This window comes from Macrosteles quadrilineatus, unplaced genomic scaffold (assembly GCF_028750875.1).
Source record: "Macrosteles quadrilineatus isolate MER2022 unplaced genomic scaffold, UCM_ALF_1.0 Scaffold_15__1_contigs__length_3749704, whole genome shotgun sequence".
In the NCBI taxonomy this organism is placed as follows: Eukaryota; Metazoa; Arthropoda; class Insecta; order Hemiptera; family Cicadellidae; genus Macrosteles; species Macrosteles quadrilineatus.
In genome coordinates, this window is record NW_026542608.1 from 857,862 (window position 1) to 879,325 (window position 21,464).

The window sequence follows — 21,464 nt, forward strand, 5'->3', positions numbered from 1 at the left end:
GGAGGGCAGCTCCTCTGTACAATGGGAGGATATTGGTGGACAAGAGGTATGTCTGATAAATACTTGGCACAGTTCATGGCTCTCAAGGGTGTTGACCCCAAGTTGGCCCAGATAGTGCTTGATGAGGTGTTGGAGGGCAGCTCCTCTGTACAATGGGAGGATATTGCTGGACAAGAGGTATGTCTGATAAACACTTGGCACAGTTCATGGCTCTCAAGGGTGTTGACCCCAAGTTTGCTCAGATAGTGCTTGATGAGGTGTTGGAGGGCAGCTCCTCTGTACAATGGGAGGATATTGCTGGCCAAGAGGTATGTCTGATAAACACTTGGCACAGTTCATGGCTCTCAAGGGTGTTGACCCCAAGTTTGCTCAGATAGTGCTTGATGAGGTGTTGGAGGGCAGCTCCCCTGTACAATGGGAGGATATTGGTGGACAAGAGGTATGTCTGATAAACACTTGGCACAGTTCATGGCTCTCAAGGGTGTTGACCCCAAGTTTGCTCAGATAGTGCTTGATTAGGTGTTGGAGGGCAGCTCCTCTGTACAATGGGAGGATATTGCTGGCCAAGAGGTATGTCTGATAAACACTTGGCACAGTTCATGGCTCTCAAGGGTGTTGACCCCAAGTTTGCTCAGATAGTGCTTGATGAGGTGTTGGAGGGCAGCTCCTCTGTACAATGGGAGGATATTGCTGGACAAGAGGTATGTCTGATAAACACTTGGCACAGTTCATGGCTCTCAAGGGTGTTGACCCCAAGTTTGCTCAGATAGTGCTTGATGAGGTGTTGGAGGGCAGCTCCCCTGTACAATGGGAGGATATTGGTGGACAAGAGGTATGTCTGATAAATACTTGGCACAGTTCATGGCTCTCAAGGGTGTTGTCCCCAAGTTGGATCAGGTAGTGCTGTATCGAGGAATAATAAAAAAAATAAAAACACACAGACCTAATGTATAATAAGATGTTTTGTATATAATGTAATTTTTTTTTCAAATTAGGGGACAATGTAATGTTCCAATTTATATATGATACAGAGTAAAATAAATTTGATAGGGCTTTCACTCCCAACCACAAATTATAAGGTTGTTATAAACTACACACATTTACCCAATGGATTAAATTCCTAAATTATCGTTGTAAATGCAGTTCTGTATTTTACCTCTAGGTTGCCAAGCAAGCTCTTCAGGAAATGGCCATTTTGCCATCGCTAAGGCCAGAATTGTTCACTGGGCTACGCACACCTGCCCGTGGACTTCTGCTGTTTGGACCACCAGGTAACGGCAAGACGTTGTTGGCTCGTGCTGTTGCTACTGCCTGCAATGCTACTTTCTTCAGCATAAGTGCAGCAAGTCTTACTTCCAAATATGTGGGTGAGGGTGAAAAGCTAGTCAGGGCGCTTTTCGCGGTTGCTCGAGAACTACAAGTAAGTTTATTAGAAATTTCAATACAATTAAACATTAGAAGAGTATTGTGGTATGCAGTGCTCTATTAAAAATTTTGTACGATCGGGTAAAAATTAAAATACACTTAGAAAATAATGTATTTACAAGAAGTGTCTCAGCAACAAACTAACATTTGTAATGAATTTATAGTTATAATAGTTATTTATAAGAATTGCAAGCTGCAAGGGATGATAAGTCAACTGGTAGATGAAAAATAAAACTTAGGTATATAATGTAACACAATTTCAGAGGCTGCCATTCACAACAGTTATTTACTTACCATAAATTGGTGTAAAATACCTACATTTATGCGATCTTGTTTGTAGCTGAGTTGCTACCGATTTCAACTCACATTGGAGTCATCTTCAGGCAGTTAAGATGTCTTCTCGCTTCATTCGAAGGTTATCAATAGATAATAAATAAATAAACAAAAGACAAACACGGACATAAATAAGAACATGACAAAACCAGTAGCAACTCGGCTACAAACAAGATCGCATAAATGCAGGTATTTTACACCAATTTATAGTATTTAAATGCGATCAGGAGGCTAAAATTCAACATAACAATTATTTAACAATGCGTCATGTTATTTATTTGGTCAGAGCTTGTGATTATGAATCGAATGATTTGTCAGTAATGATGCTATTTAATATTTTCCTTTTAATAAAAATTAATTATTACAACTAGCAAGGTATTAAATGTAGATTTAATTGTATTACGAGGTGTTAGCCCGTCCTACGTACGGGAATTCAGTAGTCAGTTAAAACCATGTACAATTCAGATCGGCTAGTTTACACATATAAAGACAAAGTTTCTTGCAGTTTTAATGTGAAAAATCATCCTGTAAACAAATGTTGTGTGACCAAATATGTTTTGATTCCATCATAGGCCTATATGATATGCATTTTAAATCCGATAATTTTACAATAAAACAGCAATTCTGCAATTTTTACGATGTGAAGAGTGTGAGATTTGCAGCCTACAGTAGAGAGAGTAATAGTCAATTGAGAAGTGTATAGACCTAGTCAACGATACCACCTTCCATAGCATACCTGCCTCTTCCATAATTATTATCACTACAACTACTATACACAATTTCCAGTAGGTCTGAATAGAAACAACCTAAAATAAAACGATAATATCCAATAAAATTCACAGTACACATAATTTAACTTTGGTGTCCTAACATCAAAACTAATCGTCACACCTATCCTTTATATCAATTTCACTGCATTAATTGCTAAATAAATAAGCGTAAACAAAGAAAAGTAAAAACAATAACAGTTTGTTTTGAAGCAGCTGTTTGGTTCAAATAACATTCATTTGAAAAAAAGAACTGGTCACATGTAGCAGGAATATAAAAAGTTAACACGCTAGTAAAGCTAATGACGTAATTGTCAATGTTTATTATCCATACCGTTATCAGTTCTATCATAGACTAACCAACACGGAGTATGTTTTATCTATGGTTCTATCCTTGATAATAACCCACCCTCATTGAATAAATGTACATCGTAATTTCCCATATTAGTTAATTTAAACTAATATTCATAGTTGAAATAAAAGTGATATTTTCACGTTTGGGGGCACTGATATAGGCGCCCCCAAACGTAACCACAACTGAACACGATTTCATAAAAGGATGGTTTGTCTAATTGCAGTATCCTAGGTCAATGTTGACGTTGTGTTCAATCTATGTCATCCATCTGTTTATCTTTGTATAAAACCCGGCTGAGGTTGTGGTGGTAATTTAAAATCGTGATTCCTGATTATTCTTTATCTTCTTTATATGACATCAATATTTCCGGGCCTAATCCAAACAAAGTTAAAGCAGACAAACATTAATTGTAAACAAAAAGCTACCATGAAGAATTAAAACATATAAACATTGTTATTTTTCTAATCTTTCCTTGAAAAGTGTAGCAGTAAAATAATTTGCATTTATCCTTTTTTTATTAAGACTCGTGTACAAAGCCTTGATTTGTACTGTGGTTTAATTAATTTTGGTTAAAACTGTGGTATAATTATCTCTACTAATTTTACTTATTTCCTATGATCAATGACAAAATAAGAGAACCTCATAGTTCCATAGTTTATATTTAACCAGCTGTTAGTTAAAACAAATTATATTGCTCTAAAACAAATCGAATATTACAAAGATTGCTTTAAAAAAATAATTTGAACATCCTAGTATTCTACTACGTATATAATCTGTCATCCTCTTACAGAAGAATTGAACGTATCAATGATTAGCATTACACATAGTATAAATAAGTCAACCCTAAGTATGTCTTTACATTTTTATCCAAATGCTGAATTTGTGACACAAAAGCTGAATGTTTACAGCTGTTATGTTAAGCAAATTATTTTATGCCAAAAGCTAGTTTAGAATCTTAGCGTCGGCTGCTAGACTTTTTCAAAATTAAAACTGAATTTCTAAAAAAACTGGGGCCCTAAACTAAAATTATGGCTTCGACATTCCCTAGTTCTCAAAATTATCTTTCAACACAAAAATGAATGGTTGATTCAGAATCGTGAAATAAAAAAACACTGTTTCGTTTTAATATTATAGACGAGCTGTTGGCCCGTCCTACGTACGGGAATCGAGTAGTCAATTAAAACGGAATAGTTCAGAACATCTAGTTTACACGCACAGTGACAAATTCTGGCAGTTTTAATGGGGGCCAACTGCCCCCAAAACAACCTAATTAACAATTAATTGTTATTTTTAGTTGTTGACCTTATTAACAAATGTCACGTGACTACCTATTTCTTCCATCCGATTATAGACCTAATATATAGCGATATGCATTTTAAATTCCATAATTTTACCATAAAATTGCAGTTGCGTCGATTTGAAAAGACTTTAAGTGAGATTGGAGACCGATCGCACATACTGGTATTGAGTAGAGTTGCTACTATTGCATATACCACTTATATATGCACTTGCCGCACCTTAACCTCTGTGACCTCAGACTGACACCTTATGAGGATTCTGGCCACCCATTCTCTTCCATCCCCTGTCTCTTCTAATTTAGATCCCGGTCTGAGGATGTATTTCATAACTTGGTCTTTCAACTTAATTCTTGGTCTTCCAAGTGGTATTTTATCTTGTGGTACTGTAGAATATACTTTTAAAAGTTGATTTATCTCCTATCCACCACGCATAGCCTGCCCATCCACGCCTTTTACTTCTGGAAAGCACCCCTATATCTGGGTGTTTACACATTTCTTTTAGCTCTCTGTTTGTTTTTATCTCGACCTCCGTTATCTTGAACTGGTCTGTATATTTTGTCTGCACTTTTCAATACTACGGGGAGAGTTATGGTATGGAATGAGTCGACTTTGGTTTCGACTGCACCTTGCAGCTCATTGGACAGTTTTAAGAGACCTACTACACCAATTGACACTTTCATTACTACCAATCAAAATTATAGTATGACTCACATACATTCGGACATACATAATACGCCCGCCGCAGCAAACCTGCAGACTAAGCGAATTTCCATTTGCCTGATTGGATTTACACTAAAATGTCTCCTTAAAAATATCACATTTATTCCCTATTTAAATTGAATCAGTTTAACACATACTTAGGTTTGCTGCAACAGGGAGGGTTAAAGTGTTTTTTGATGTAAAATGTTCTAGTAAGAAATAAAAACATTTTCCAAATTTGGGCAAAATATGTTAATAAATAAGCAAACTACAACAGTTTACTTATCCTCCATAAGAATAACATGGGAATTTTAAATTTACAATTTTTTGAATTTTTTCCGTAACCATTAGGCGCATTATAACGCTTCAATATACTAAATTATTTGTTTTTTTAAGCTCTACAAAATAGTTTGGAAAGAAATTGCAAAAATTTAAGTTTTTTGGGTCAAAAATGGGAAAACCCCATTTTTACCCCATAAAAGCCCCCATAAACCCCCGTTCCCATGGTCCGATCATGCTGGTTCGCGAACTCGTTCGAATAAACGTAGGTTTACACGTTTGTACCAAATTTCATCAAAATCGGATCACTTTTGCTCGAGTTATCGCGCTAACGGACACATATATATATATAAATATATATATATATGCATATATATATATATATATGAACGGATGCTATTTTTGGCCTCTAGGGACCTCAAAACAAAAAAAAAAAATCGGTCCCGGGTCCAGGTCTTACCATGAGTACTACGGTAATAGCTTATTCCCTATATGGGAAATTCGCTAAAAAAGAAGTATCAACACGTAAACCACTTATATCTTTAACGATTAAGCAATAAATTTCTGAAAAAAGATTTCCCAAATATGAGATGAAATGTTCATGGCATAAACTAAATAACTTACTTACACAGTTTGCATTTACAACAAAACTTGATTAAACTGTTTGAGATGTATAGATCAAAGTAACACATTTCCTGATAAAGCAGATCCTTCACGGTAGAAAAAAAACTAAATTTTAAAGTGAAATAGTATGCAGGCCAACACCGAAGAACAATATTTTTGTATACAAACAACTTGTAACATAAACATTTCAATGACAGTTTATAATCAGTTGTTAGTTTAACCATAGACAATAGAGTAAATATAGACTGTCAAAGAAAGGTTTCGTGATCTGCCGCTAGAGCGTTATCGCCGTTCGATATCGGTTATCGGTATTCGATTCGATGCCGTCGTCGACTACTCGCCAGCTGTTACCAGCACTACCACTCTTGCAAACGAAATGCTTACTACTATATCGCTTCCTATCAGCCGCTCGACCGTTTACGTATTGCTGTGGCTTTCCAAGTGTTGAATGTCAATATTCGTATTTATATATCTATCTATATCTATACAGTATAATTAATACGCCAACACGAAATTTTTCCTTTAAATTCCTCCGCCGTTTCTTAACCGATTTTGACCATTGACGTCTCATTGGAAAGAGCGTGTCGCGTCTATTTTCAAACTGATCTTAAATTTATTTTATCCCTTGGGCTCTGCCCCAGTGGCTTTTAATGTTACCTTGTTATCCTAATGAAGAACATATTTGTTTACTTTATGATCAGCTGAATAATTAATTGCTGTTAATATTTAAGTTGAAAGTCTAGGAAATGCGTCCTGAAAAAAATTTAATCTTCCTGACCTGTTTGAAATTGTACTCTTAGAATTTGGGTTTGCATACATATTACCATAGACCAACCAACACAAGTAGACTTCTCATCTCATTGTAAATTTTGAAGCACGTTTTTCGTGTCTAGTTCATGTACGCCACACTGGGCGCTAGTGTCGACGAAACTTTGTTTCTATTATTTTATGGTTAATTTCTTGATTTGTGATTTACTGTTTGGTTATACAACTAGGGGACAAGTTATTGTTTATGAAAAGATTGTATTATTTGGTTAAACCTTGTTTTAAATGAGTGTAATAAGGGGAAACAAATTGTAAACAAAACACGACCTCTACATATACCGTACAGAACTAACAATAAAATCGTCTTCAGCTGTTCCATAAGGATGAGAAATCTACTAAGGGAGTATGTTTTATCTATGATATTACAATGGAAAAAGTGAGAAAGCCTGGACAATTTGATCTATTATCAAAATAAGAACATTGAATTGACACTGTACTGTATTTCTTGAGAAATCATTGAAAGAGCCGATTTGTTAGCCGTGGAACATAGCAAAGTCATAGAACGCCACCAAGTATAAGAAATAGAGATTTAAAAAAAAAATACCATCGTTACCAACCTATATAATGAAGAACACCTACAGCTACAATATGAAGATTCCCACAAACAATGAACAAGGATGTTAGCCGAAGTGCTACAATTTTTAGTAGGAAAAATTGTAGACATTATCGTCTTGCGTTATCGCAGAAAAGACGTGATCATTTTTCCCGCGGTCACGAAAACGTCCTCTAGCACGGTCGCGGTGTAAGAACATCTCCCGCGGTCGTGTAGACATCATCATCGTCTTGCGCCGTCACGGAAACGTTGGGATCGTCTAGTGCGATTGAGGTAAAATCATGAAGTTTCCCGACTTTGATATCAAATTAAAGACTAAATCCCAACTTTTCAAGACCATTTTGAAATACTTTGAATCAGTGTAATGAAACCACAAAAATACAACAAAGTTATGTCTAATAAAATACAATAAAAGATGGCAGTTAAATTAATTTATTGCTTGATATTAAATAAGTCAGTAAACTCCAATTTCGGGGAATTCCTCCAAAGTTGGCAACACTACTCCCAACTACCAAGTTGTTATGGAAACGGTCGCTAGCGCTTGATGATGCAGCGGTGTGCGCCGTAACTACACATTACCCCTAGCGGTCGGCGCCGGAATTTACGCTAACCGCAGCACAGCTGACAGTCTATATTTATTTCTTTTTGTCTATGGTTTAACCAGCACTGAAAATACTTTGAATTGCTAGCGTCGGCTGCTAGACTTTTTAAAAATTGAAACTTAATTTCTAAAAAACTGAAACCCTAAATTAAAATTATGGCTTCGACATTCCCTAGTTCTCAAAATTATCTTTCTTTCAACACAAAAATCATGAAAATCGGTCAAGTGGTTGATTCAGAATCGTGAAATAAAAAAACCCTGTTTCGTTTTAATATTATAGATTAAGAAGTCCCTAATGTTGTAGCAGCATTTATCAATCAATCAGAAAGCCTTTTAATCTGGGTTTTGACAAGTTTTGGACTCAATATTATAGTTTTTACAGGTCATCTTGTTAAATAGTGATCTAAGTATCATTTGAGTCTGTCACAATTAACACCTTCTACCATTGCAGCCCTCTATAATCTTTGTGGATGAGGTAGACAGTGTTCTATCAGAGCGGAGAGAGGGGGAACATGAGGCGTCACGGAGGCTTAAGACAGAGTTCCTGGTTGAGTTTGATGGTCTACCATCCAACCAAGATGAGAGAGTTCTTGTAATGGCAGCGACTAACCGACCTTACGACTTGGACGAGGCTGTTCTCAGGTATTGAGACAATCTTCTCATTTTGGGTTTTCTTCATAGATTTCCCCTGAGTGAATTGTAATTCAAAATACTGTCTCAATTTTGCTGAGATGTTACTGTCTAGGTTTTGTTATGTCATCTAGCAAGTAACACAATTGATAGCTGAATTAGAGACACAAAATTGCTTACACGCTTGTGCCCATGAGAAGTGAGAAGATTAGATTTAATTTCAATCACAGTTTTGTGCTTAGTTTAAGTAAAGAATGGGTTCTCTATACAATCAAAAGTGAGTGAATGATTAATTCTGAATCAACATTCTAAGTTCTGAATCAGTTGATTTAAGAGTCAAGAGACTTAAGACTTAAGATTCATGTAAATCAATACGTACAAGGTCGTTTTTACTTTCTCTCCCTATACGTATATGGAGAAAGTATTGTTTTCGTAAACATTTTTGAGTTTGAGTTTTGAGTGGATATATTTGTTTTGGGTCCCCCTGGACCCAAAAAAGTGGTTTTTGAAGTGATGCTGTGTGTGTCTGTGCTCTTACAAATGTGTCGAAACGAGATCCGCAGTTTGTTTACACAACGGCATAGTGAGATCCGTTGGCGCTTCGAGATCCGGGATGGTGAATTTCGGAACGCCAAAGCCTCTGATTGGTCCTCCTGAGCTTGTTAGGATTACGGAAATACCCGAAGTTTGCCGAAAAGAGGTGGTTCTCATTTGGGCTGGTTTGTCTATAGTGTGCGTGTGCATAAAGTTCTGAAATCTGGCACCACGTCGCGCTAGCATCGCCTACGCACACCGATCATACATACCCGGTCACAGTGAGATCCCCTAAACTGACCATGAAAAAAAGAGTAGTTCTGGTCTGATCCTAGTTGGACTGCGGAGTGAAGTGGTTGAATTTCCTGAATCACTGATGATGTATCTATATACAGGGTGAATTTTAAATGAGTTCCCCCCCTACTTTTTCTACATTTCTTAAAATATCAACTTCGGACCACGTCAGATCATTGTAGTGTAGTAATTACTTCATTTCCGCCATCTTGGATCCGCCATATTGGATACAACATTTTTTTTTCAAATGTAAAGGTAGGATTGTGACCTATTGTTTCAAACTAGAATTTTACGCTGATTACAATGCCGCAATTAGTTTTTAAAAATCTTGATCCGTTCTAAAGTTATGAGGACGTTTTATATCTTTATTTTTAGCCCATTTTAACATTGTGCATTTACAAACTAAAACCATAATCTCAAAATAGTGCTAGATAAAGATAAGTATACACCACCATTCATTGTCGACGTATTATCACTTGCTTATGACGGATGTATTTTTTTCGGCCGCCATCTTGGATCTGCCATTTGAAATGTGATAAATTAATTTAAATATGAAGGTGGTGTTGTGACCCATCATTTTGAACTACTTTTTTATGCTGAACTCAATGCTGCAATCCGTTTTTGTCTCTCAGGATTTCTTTGATGAAATATAAAAAATATCTTACCGGTACTTAAATTTCCAATATTTCAAAAAACAAATATGAAAATGCAAAACAGATTCAGTATAAACTTTACGGATACATAATATCAAATGCTGGGTGTCATCCTTAGATTATTATTCAGAATACTTTTGTTTAGACTTAAGTTATCTTATTACATTTTTCCTGTTAAAATGGTCATTATCATTAATAATAGTTTTACATATCTTTGATTATGTAAACCATATCTATGTTATCTTTATGTTTTGTGGTTACATTTGTTTTTTTAAAGCATTTATTTCTGGTTCAATGATGACATTATTCACATAAGTGTTAACAAAATAAACAAGAAATTAATAATAACATCGTGGGTTCGCCCAGACCTGAGACACCCTGTAACATAATTAATTTAGAGAAATATATTTAAACTTCTTTAGGCTTCATTCATCCAATAGATCTTGGGAGCCTTCGACTAGAAATTTTTAAATTTTGAGGTGGTTTTTTCAATAAAGGCCGAGATAGACTCCACTCCTAGCTCTTCATGTATATGCTTGTTTCTAACAAACCAGGGAGCATTCTCCGCTAATCTTAGAATTTTGTTTTGAATCACTTGAGTTTTGGAGAGTTTGTTTTTTGATATAGCTAATCCCCAGATAAGGGATAGGGGATTTGCATATGTAATCAAAGGCCGAATTATTGATTTGTAGATTAGAACGCTTTGGAAGGCGTGCATAACCTTGGGACAGTTTTTTATTGACGTGGTAGTTCAAATTAAGTTTTTTGTCCAGGCATACTTCAAGATATTTTATTGTTCATTGGTCATCAGGGTTCCAAGGTAGAAAGTTACATTTTTAATTTTTATTTTTATTTTAATTAACTACTAGGTTATAAGGGAATTACAATCTTATATATTTAAAAATTTTGGTTTTTCTTTTCCTGGTTTGTACTGTACTGGTTTGTATTTATAGATCTCCAATACAATGCTAGACTGAAAGTTTTCTGGATAAGCTTGATTCTATGTGCAGTATTTTAACTAGTAAATTTAATAATATTGTTATTGCAGGCGATTTTAATATCAATGTATTAAAAAATGATAAAATTTATTCTGTTTTTACTAATGTTTTAAGATCATATAACTTGGAATATAAAGTTGATTTCCCTACTAGAGTGGCGTCAGAGTCAGAAACTGCCATTGACAACATTGTTACAAACATAACTGATAAAAAACAAATATATCTGGTATTATAACATGTATTTCAGATCATGATGGACAGATGTTTGAAATTCTATGTGTAAATGATAAACCCAAGTGTGTAAATAAAGTTAATAGGAGGTGTTACTCAGACACTAATGTGGATATATTTTTAACTTTGTTAGCCAATGAAAACTGGTTGGAGGTGTACCAAGCCCCAGTAGATGCTAAATATGATGCCTTTCATTCTGTGTTTTCTTATGCATTTGAAACAACTTTTCCTAAATTATTAAGGACTGAAAAAATTAATAACAATAAAAATGCTTGGATTTCCTATGATATAAAACATAAAAAAGGATATTTAGCAGATTTGGAAAAGCAATACAGACATCTAAAAACGGATTCCCTAAAACATAGAGTCAACCAGTAAAAAAAAGAACTGAAAGTCCAAATATTAAACGAGAAAAAGCAATATTTTGACAGAAAAATATCTGATTCAACCAATAAGTCTAAATCAACATGGAAAATTATTAATCATGAGATTAACAACAAACGAAACAAGAAAAGAACATTAAAGTAGTATTAAATGGTAAGTGTGAATCGGACTCCACATGTGTAGGAAACATATTCAATGATTTTTTCACAAACCTAGTGGAAGATCAAGTTCTTCCTAATATTAACATAAATACAACTTCACAATCAAACTTAATAAATTTACAAAAGCCTAAAAGTAGTTTCAAATTTAAAGAAGTCAATAAAAAAGATATTGAAAAGATAGTTAAATTACTAAAAAATAAATTTTCAACAGGAGTAGATGATATTCCAATTACCCTTGTTAAGCGTGTTTTCCCAATTATTTCAAGACCATTAACACGCATTGTTAATTTATCTTTAATTAGCGGTATCTTTCCTTCTAAACAAAAAATTGCTAAAATAATACCGGTCTTTAAAAAGGAGGATGCCAATGATCCTTCTAGTTACAGACAGACCAATATCATTGCTACCAGTTTTTTTTTTAAACATCCTTGAAAAAGTTGTATGCAACCAGTTGTTGGATTTCTTGGAATCCAACCAGTTGCTGGATCAAGAGCAATATGGTTTTCGACCAGGAAAATCCACAACCACTACTAGCATTAACTTCATTGAATCAGTTATCAACTCAATTAACAACAATGAAAAAGTTATTGGAATATTTTTGGATTTTTCTAAAGCTTTTGATAGTGTCTCACATGATAAATTACTTGAAACTCTTCATGGCCTAAACATAAATAATAAAGAATATAATTGGTTCAGATAGTATTTAAACAATTTGTTCAAATTCGACATACATCATACTATCCAAATTGCAAATATGCATACACGCAAAATGTCTTTTCTAACTTCAAAACAGTAAAGTACGGTGTCCCACAGGGATCTATACTGGGTCCCTTGTTATTTCTTTGCTACATAAGGGGGTTTCCAGGAGTTGTAAATGCCGGAGGATCTGTATGTCTGTATGCAGATGATACAAACATAACAATTACAGGTAAATCTAAAAAAGAAGAGGAAGTAAAGTCTTTTTTAAATTTACTGTCCAGTAAATGAATTCACAAATAACAAAAATCTACTAATAAATTCAAATAAATCAAATATTTTATCTTTCTCCACAAGGCAATCAAGATTAAAATTACAACCAGATATATATCTTAATGGTTCAAAATTAAATCAAGTGGAGCACACTAAATTCCTTGGTCTAATATTAGACCAGCATTTGACCTGGGATGAGCATGTGAAACATGTGGTAAAAAAATCTACAACAGGTATTTATGCTTTGCGACAAATGTCCCGTGTCTCAAGCATTGAAACTCTTAAAACTGTCTACTTTGCTTTAATAAATTCACATATAGCTTATGGAATAGCTTTATATGGTGGTACCACAAAAAAAAAAAACTGGACAAAATTCTACGTCAACAGGAAAAAGCTCTTAGAATTATCTTTAGTATAAAAAACAGAGAATCAGTTAAAAAGTATTTTTCTAAATTGGGTATAATGACCATCTATGATTTATACATTTTTGAAACTATTCTACATGTAAAAAGTTCAGATTATCAAACTAAAAATTTTCACAGTTACAATTTAAGAAACACCAGGCATGTAGAACAACACAGATTGAAGTTATTTGAGAAAAAAACCAGTTTCATTGGCAAAAAATTTTTATTTGGCCTACCCAAAAATATTTTTAATGAACATAATTACAGCAACTTTAAAAAACGATTGAAAAACTATTTGCAATCTAAATCATTATATTCAATAGAAGAGTTTTGGAATTTAAATGATTAGAAATATGTTATATTTTAATTTATGTTTGTAATCTATTATTTAGGATACTTTTATACCTAATTTTTTGTTTCTCTTTTCCTTTCTGTAACGCAATTCATGTATTTGCTATAAAATACTTGATGAATAAAGATGATTTGTATTGTATTGTATTTCCGAGTTCGTTTGGCTCTTCTACCCGACCAATTTTCATGATTGAGGTCTCAAATTGAAGGTCTACACGCACAGATTTGCCATCAAGCATCGGCATAAATGTATCCATAATCCCACTCGACATATACATAAACAAAATTTGATCCCTATGTAGAAAGTTACATTTTTAATTTTTTACTACTAGGTTATAAGTGAACACACTTACTTCATTTTCACAATCCACAGTTAAATACAGAAAAGGTAACCATCAGCTTGGATTCTGGGGAACAAATCAAGGCTTCAGAAAACATTAAATTTCTGGGTTTGTATATGAATGAACATTTAAAATGGACAGAACATCAATTTCAGTTCAGGTGACTAAATCGTTAGCCAAAGCTTTGTTTGGATTAAGGGTCATCTTCAAAACAACGGGACTAAATGCTGCTTTGACTGTTTACCATTCCTATTTTATGTCCAGGGCTTGCTATGGCATTATATCTTGGGGCAGCTCTCCGATCATAGATGGGTTTTTTATTCTTCAAAAAAAATGCCATAAGAGTTTTAACTGACACTGCACCTCGTACTTCTTGTCGTCCTCTGTTTGTACATTTGAAACTATTAACAATTCATGCTGTGTATATATATCAACTATGTATATTTGTTAAAAAAACACTTGACCTCATTCTCATCACAAAATCACCAACATCCATATAACACTCGACATAGAAACACTCTTCAGTTCCCTATCCATAAAACAGTTATTTATGAGAAAGCACCTTTGTATATGGGTAGGAAGCTATTCAACCACCTCCCTAACCAAATCAAATCAACAGAAAAGATGGATATTTTTAAAAAACTACTTAGGGAACATTTGGAACTACTTTGTCCTTATTCAGTTGATGAATTTTTTTTGTAACTAACTCTTTTTAGCGAATTTCCCATATAGGGAATAAGCTATTACCGTAGGTCTCATGGTAAGACCTAGACCCGGGACCGATTTACTTTTTCGTTTTGAGGTCCCCAGAGGTCAAAAACACCATCCGTTCAAATTCATATATATATATATATTTATATATATATATATATTTATATATATATATATATTTATATATATATATATATACACGGCCGCGCCCGGGAAGTCAGTCACATGAAATATACACTGGAAGTCAGTCAGTTGCACCCCCCAATATATTTCAAGACTATGATATATATATAATATATATTGGTAAATATCTTAAGCCTAGACATTTCTGAATGTATATATCTCTTTTTTTCTTAAAAATACTAAAATATAATCACGTAAAAACTGCTATGCTAATGCAGTCACCACCGCATTTGCACGGGAAAGCCAGTCACGTAAAATTTGTGCTGCTAAGCCAGTCACTATATATTTTACCGCATACCACTGGAATCCAGTCACCGAAAATCCACCGGGTATCCCGTCACTTCAGTCAATTTCACCCCTGCCCTTCTACTTTGTATAATATTTATTTGTTCTACAAGCTTGAAAATCCGCACCTCAAACAAACGGATAATGCTTCAAGCATTGAGCACTCTCATGACCAATCTTTCGCACTTCATTTTAATTAGTTGTCTTCCAGATTACTTAAAAATTACTATTCTACAGGTTAAATACCTAAATGCCAATGTAATCTTTGGTCATCTCAATGGCTATTGTCCTGCCAACTGTGGATACACTAATTAGCAAGCGCAAGGGGGGGGGGGAGTTATTGCTTTATAGTCGCACAAGTAGGCCTATTGTTGAGTCCTTGGAGGCAAGCGGCCATCTTGGATAATTTCAAACATTTGCAAAATTTATCGTCCAAAAATATTTTTTCAAACACCAAAGTGTTTATTGTTTAAATATCTAGTATACTGTGGAATTAGAATTAATGTTCTTTGCAGTTTTGAATTATTCTCCAAGGGAGTCCATAAAAGCTAACGTTCACAGTTATAATACGAAAACAATATCCTGTGTTGCGCGGGCCGTAGCACATAGATAGTTTTCCCGCCTCAAACAATCGAAGGCGGGGGGAACAAGGCAAAATTCTTGTCTCTCTTGCGGCGAGAGGTAGGGGCGAACCTAACGGGTTCCATTGATGGGCAACCGACCAACCTGGGGTAGCGACTAGCGAGCCACTGGGTGGTTAAAGGTTCGGTCGGTTATTTCCAACTTATTGCTGGTTCTCGAGCTTACTGAGCTCGTTGTACAGTGAAATCTTACTTCCCTATTATTTAAAGCCACAATCGAAGCGATTTTTACATGAGAATGAAGATATAGACTCAGTGATGTGTGGTTACTTAATCAAATCATGTTTCGTGATTGTTTATCTTATAACGGCAAATAATCAATCAACTTATATTTTCTTTATTTTTCGCTTTATTATCTACTAGCTATACCCGCGGGCTTTACCCCGTTTAACTTCATAAGTTAGCTCGTTCGCATGGCTCAATCACGTCCTGGTTGAAGTTCGTTCACTACGCTCACTCACCTTTAGGTTGGAGCTCGTTCGCTGCGCTCACTTGCCTGTTAGTTGTCATAAATTGAAAAAAATAATAGTGCTGCACCCTGTTGGTAATCCTTGTAACTTTAATGATATTGAACATCATAGAACAGGACCAACTTGTTTAATTGAAACAGCTGTTAAGACTCGTTAATTCTTTTTAAATATGGAAAATCATAAGGTTAACATGGGAAACTCCAGAGCCACTGGGGCAGAGCCCGAAAGCCCAATCAGAATAAAAACTACTTAGTTTTCCTATTTAATGCTCAAAAAATTGGTGTACCGAATTTCAGCTTCCTAGGTATATGGGAAGTGGGAGAATTAGTGATGAGTGAGTGAGTCAGTGAGTCAGTGAGGGCTTTGCCTTTTATATTATAGATATAAATTCAAGAGGTAGCCCTATACCTGGTTAACACATATACCGATTACTTTTAACGTGTTTTCTTTGAGTTACGCCCCATGGGATTTCAAAGTTTCACAATGTTTACATTTTTGAAGAATGTAGATAACAGAATGTTAAACGAAGTCAGCTGTAAATGCAGTGCTTTGATTTTACGGTCCAAAAGGTAGAAACTATTCGAATTGTGAAACTTTTAATTTTTGCTACGAGCCTGTTAATTAGAGATTGTGACTTTCTTAATTTAAGGAAGTAAATGTATTAACATGACGTGTTTGGAGTGGGATTTGATATATGTGACGTGTATCAAACTTTTTCTCTTCAAAATCCTCTCCGATGCAAAACACGGGTACAGCAGCTAGGTTTATTAGAATTCAAAAGTTTTTTATGATTAAAATTGTCCTCCAATGTTAAGAAATTATTTTCCGATCAAGTTGTTTAATGAATAAATAATTGTTTTGCCAAATTATGTTTCGAAACCAGGAACTCAAAATAGATCAGAAAATAGATATTTTAGTTCAGAAAACAAAGCCAATCAAATAGGCCTACGTACTTTTTAAATAAAAACCCTGGTCGGATGGTTTCTAAATTGTTCTTTATTTACTTCAATAAACCTCTAATAAAAATCACCAGAGGTACAAATCTATATATATATAAAATTAGAGTTTTGTCTGTACTTTTAGGTTATTTTTACGTTTTATACATTCAAGAATCCGAAACAAGTCTCATCTCAATTTCTGTCTGTCTGTCTTCCGTCTGTCACGGACCAAAAGCCATTTTACACGGCCTTCTCCTGAAAAACAAGAGTACCTATCAAAATCCAAATCATTTTAATGTGTTCACTGGATTGGCAAAAGTGTCTTTAGCTATTAAAATATGGCCTCACTAATTTGTAAAAAAAACTTACGGACGTTTAAAAACCCAATTTTGTGTGATTTTTGTCAAGTTTTCTCACAATGTTTATCACATAATCATCTATGAAATAGCGAACAGCTGTTTGGATCAAGATTATTTTTCTATAGCTGTCACTGATATGTTTACATTGAATGTTGTTTACAAATACCGCAATCATTTTCGATCACGTTTCAAAAGCAAATCCAAACCAAGTTGGATTAAAACCGTGTTTCCTTACATAACGGATTTAATTAATCGCAAGTGCAATAATATGTAGGGTAACCGTAAATGAAAAAAGAGCTTCTTTGTGTATAACATTTTTATTGAGGTTTGATAACCGTTGAAAAGACCTTGAATCAGTGTTCTATATGGCTGGGAAACTTATATTTTTTACATAAGCGTTACCAATAGCTTACACAAAAGGTTTCAACTCATTGACGGCACTTAAATGGTGGTTGTGTAAAGTGTACAGTGACAACTGCAGTGGGTGATTGTAACAGAGGTTTACGGATTATGCTCAAATCGCTTTTCCAATGTGTCTTCTCAACGCTATGTGCTGCTCGCTGGACCATACAGCCAATAGACCAATTGCCTATCTCTTGGGTTCGTAGGCCTAAACAATTATTTATAAGTTGGTAGCGCATATTACTCAGTGTTCCGTACAGACAGGAAAAGAGCACCTTTGATAGTGAAATTTCCAACCTGAATGTTTAATGGCGAGGTTGAGGTATAGTATTTTAACTTTATGTCGTTTGGTTAGTTAGGTAAGGTTAACCTAACCTAACTAACCAAACGATATATCAAATTAAACAATCGAATAATCATTTAGTTGTTTGTGCCATCAGATATAAAAGTGTACCCCACATAGATCTATTTCGCATTTTTTTTTACTTGAAACTGTCAGATACTGTATTTGTTTCTATATAATAGTTTGGCCAGTATATCTGAAAATATGCAAACCATCTGCTGTTCTTTATATAGGAAGGTTTCAACTGACCACTATAAGATCCCCGTGCGTAGAACGGGCACACAGCTAGTAATCAATATTTAATTAATACATCTTATCTTACTAATCTTATCTTACTAATATTATAAATGTGAAAGTTTGTGTGTTTGTTTGTTTGTTTGAAGTTCAATTACGCATTAATTACTGGTCAGATTGAGCTGGAATTTGATATGAAGATAGCTCACATTCCAGATTAACATATAGACATACTCTTATCTCAAAGATCCTTTCGGGCTCAGATCCTTTCGGGCTCCACCCTAGTGGCCCTGGGAATTCCCATGTTAACGTTATCAGTATTCATATTTGAAATCAATTAAATAATTTTACCTGCTGTTTCAATTACACAAGTTGGTTCTATGATATTCAACAACGTTAAGGATTTATAGGGTTTGCCAATAGAGTGCAGCACTATTATTTTTTTTCATTTACGACAACAGCTAATTTGAACCAAGCCGCAACAAAAACCTTTGATACACAATTAGAAGTGACAAAATAGGATTGTTTACAGTTATGCTTATGTTTTTTATTTATAAATAATTTGTCGTATTGTGTGATTCTTTGGTGATTTACTTTTTTCTGCTGTTAAGATGCAGCGGTAGAACATTATTATGGATATGGTAGATGTGTTTATACTATAGCATACCGTAATCTAGTTTTCTCGGAGTAGGCAGCGTAAATTTACATTTTGTCGGTACATACAGAATGACAGAAAGACAGACAGACAGAGATTGAGATGATACTCGTTTCGGCTTTCTTAGGCTACGAAACGTAAAAATAACAAAAAAACTGCATGATTCTACGCAATGGACAGACAAAACTGTAATTTTATTTCTATAGAAGATGACTGCAGTCAAATTTGCACAGTTTCGAGCACTCGACACACGACAAGCTGGTCGGAGTCTGACACCATTGAATCACTGCAAGGGATGCGCCAAGAGGTAGACGAACATTCAGATGAGTTCTGAGAATTTCAACTTTCTCGTTTTGTAATGTGCCGTTATAGCCTTACTTGGAAGAGGGGGATTTTTGGACCAGGAATGAGTTCGTATTTGTTTAGTTTTAAATAAATCCGACCTGAATATAAAATAGCAAATGCAAGTCCGCAGTTTGCGTTTTTGATCAGTAACGTAATTAAAAGTTACCAAAATAAAGTAAAGTGTCTAAATCTAGTGCAACAAACCTAAATATTGACTACTAGTTTTGATTAACGTCAGTAGTAATACTTAACGTTATTTAAGGCTATTGTATGTTTGATAACTGACCTCCTGAATTTTATTTAAGTTCCTAAGTACAATATTATTGTCAAACAATGCAATAATGTTATCTCATAAAATTTGTACCTGAGAAATTTAAAAATGGAAAATGCATTTCTCGTGTAAGAAAATCTTAAAATGATACGATTCGTAATGATACGATCTTAAAACGAGCCATTCAGTATTCGTATTCAAAACACCAAACACCCGCCACTGGATCAAAATATGTCCACTACAAAGCATTAAAACAGCACAGTACAGTGTATGAAAGAGGTGTGATTTATTTCTTGGTACTAAATTAAGTCATTCTTCAAGTATAAGTAAAACTTCAGCATGGGCATACTCTCTAACGTACTATCATATGATGGATTAGCTGAAGGCAGATAAGTCCGATTCAAGCTTATATTGCTTAGTATAAAAATTGTTGTAATACAATTATATTTAACTAGAGGTCGTCCAGTGGTCGAAAATTCGACAAAAAATATGTTATGTACAGGTTTCAAATGATTTAGGCCCAAAAATCTTTAGCTGTGTGAGTAACTACGGACTTCTGGAAAATTTAAATATGATATTTAGATATGTGCTTACTCAGGAATAATGCCGTTCGGGGACACCCTGTAAAAATGGACGTTAACGTGATTATAAATTTGCATTTTACATAGTCAAATACAATAGGTATTGCGCAACCATGATATGTTATGTCATTAACCTTGGTTCAGTAATAAAAACTACACCGTGTGCTTACTCAAACAAAACAAAACTTGCTTACTGTACAGCAATAAAACACGTAAAGAACAAAACAAAAGGAAATCTAGACTAGTAGACTACTGATACCGTAGTCATCATAGGCTACTACTACATGATGTTTCAGAACAGAAGTATGGTGATAAAAATATTAAATAACTCATAAAACACTATAAAATCATAGTACTGTACTTAAGTCTTTCTGGTAATAACAACAGTGATAAAAATAAGATAAAGATAACAATGATGTAAAACCCCTCTTATTATTTCTCTTTGTTCTATTCTTTCTTTGGTTTCTCTCCATCCACAAGTTGTCATGGTTACTAATCACCCAACGACCCAACCACATAATGTTGTAGTGTTGTGACAGCAGACAGGAGCAGACGATTGTCAGTATGTCAGTGTCAGTGCAAGATTGTCAGTCTGTAGGTGCGAGCGTATAGCTTGACCTTGAAGCTACTGATCGATATTTCTCCGTTTTGCTTCCATCTTATTTTTGTCAAATGAACTGTAATGATTCAATAATGGGGAACCTACTGCAGATAAAAATTGCCGTAAATAGATATATAGTTCATATCGAAATATTAGACTGAAAAACACAATTCATAAAACATTTTCTTGGGATTTCTGAGGTTATATAATAAATAGGCATCATGTTGATCCGATCCCAGTTGAGCGAGGTTCTAATGTATTTGCAAGTTTAAGCTACAAATAGAAAACCCTATCACATTATAGTTGGTATTCAATGACCGATGTATTATCAAAAATTAATTCATAACTTATTTTGATATTAAACAGAAGCATTCATTACAACTTGCAGCACTTATTGGTATATATAAATATCCAAGTTACTATTACTTAAAAAAAAAAACAAAACACGAAATTGTGAGGCCGTTCAATTTTTATAAACACAGTGTTAAACATTTTACTCTGCAGAATACCGGATGGTAAAGAGTGTTTGGTTTCAAGAAAACGAAATAAAAAAAAGTTTAGCCAGCTTTACTATTTAAAAAAAAAAAACAATAGAAAGGAAACCATAAGGATAGGTATAGGATTGAACTGAAATAATTGCAGGGAAACTTAAATAGTAAAGTCCACAAACTGTACATCATTAGAGAGAGAGAGAGGGGGGGAAGTGAGAGAGAGAGAGAGATTTGATAAGGAATCT

General features: G+C 34.5%; 1 protein-coding gene across 3 annotated transcripts in view; it reads left to right on the forward strand.

Annotated features, from left to right (window-relative positions):
* Window positions 1-21,464, forward strand: part of LOC129005057 (spastin-like) — a 59,613-nt gene that overhangs the window by 17,282 nt on the left and 20,867 nt on the right. For all 3 annotated transcript variants that reach the window (XM_054433836.1, XM_054433834.1, XM_054433835.1), the window contains 2 exons: window positions 1,163-1,420; window positions 8,211-8,401. In XM_054433836.1, the coding sequence (XP_054289811.1) occupies window positions 1,163-1,420; window positions 8,211-8,401 (449 nt within the window). The remainder of the gene's footprint in view (window positions 1-1,162; window positions 1,421-8,210; window positions 8,402-21,464) is intronic.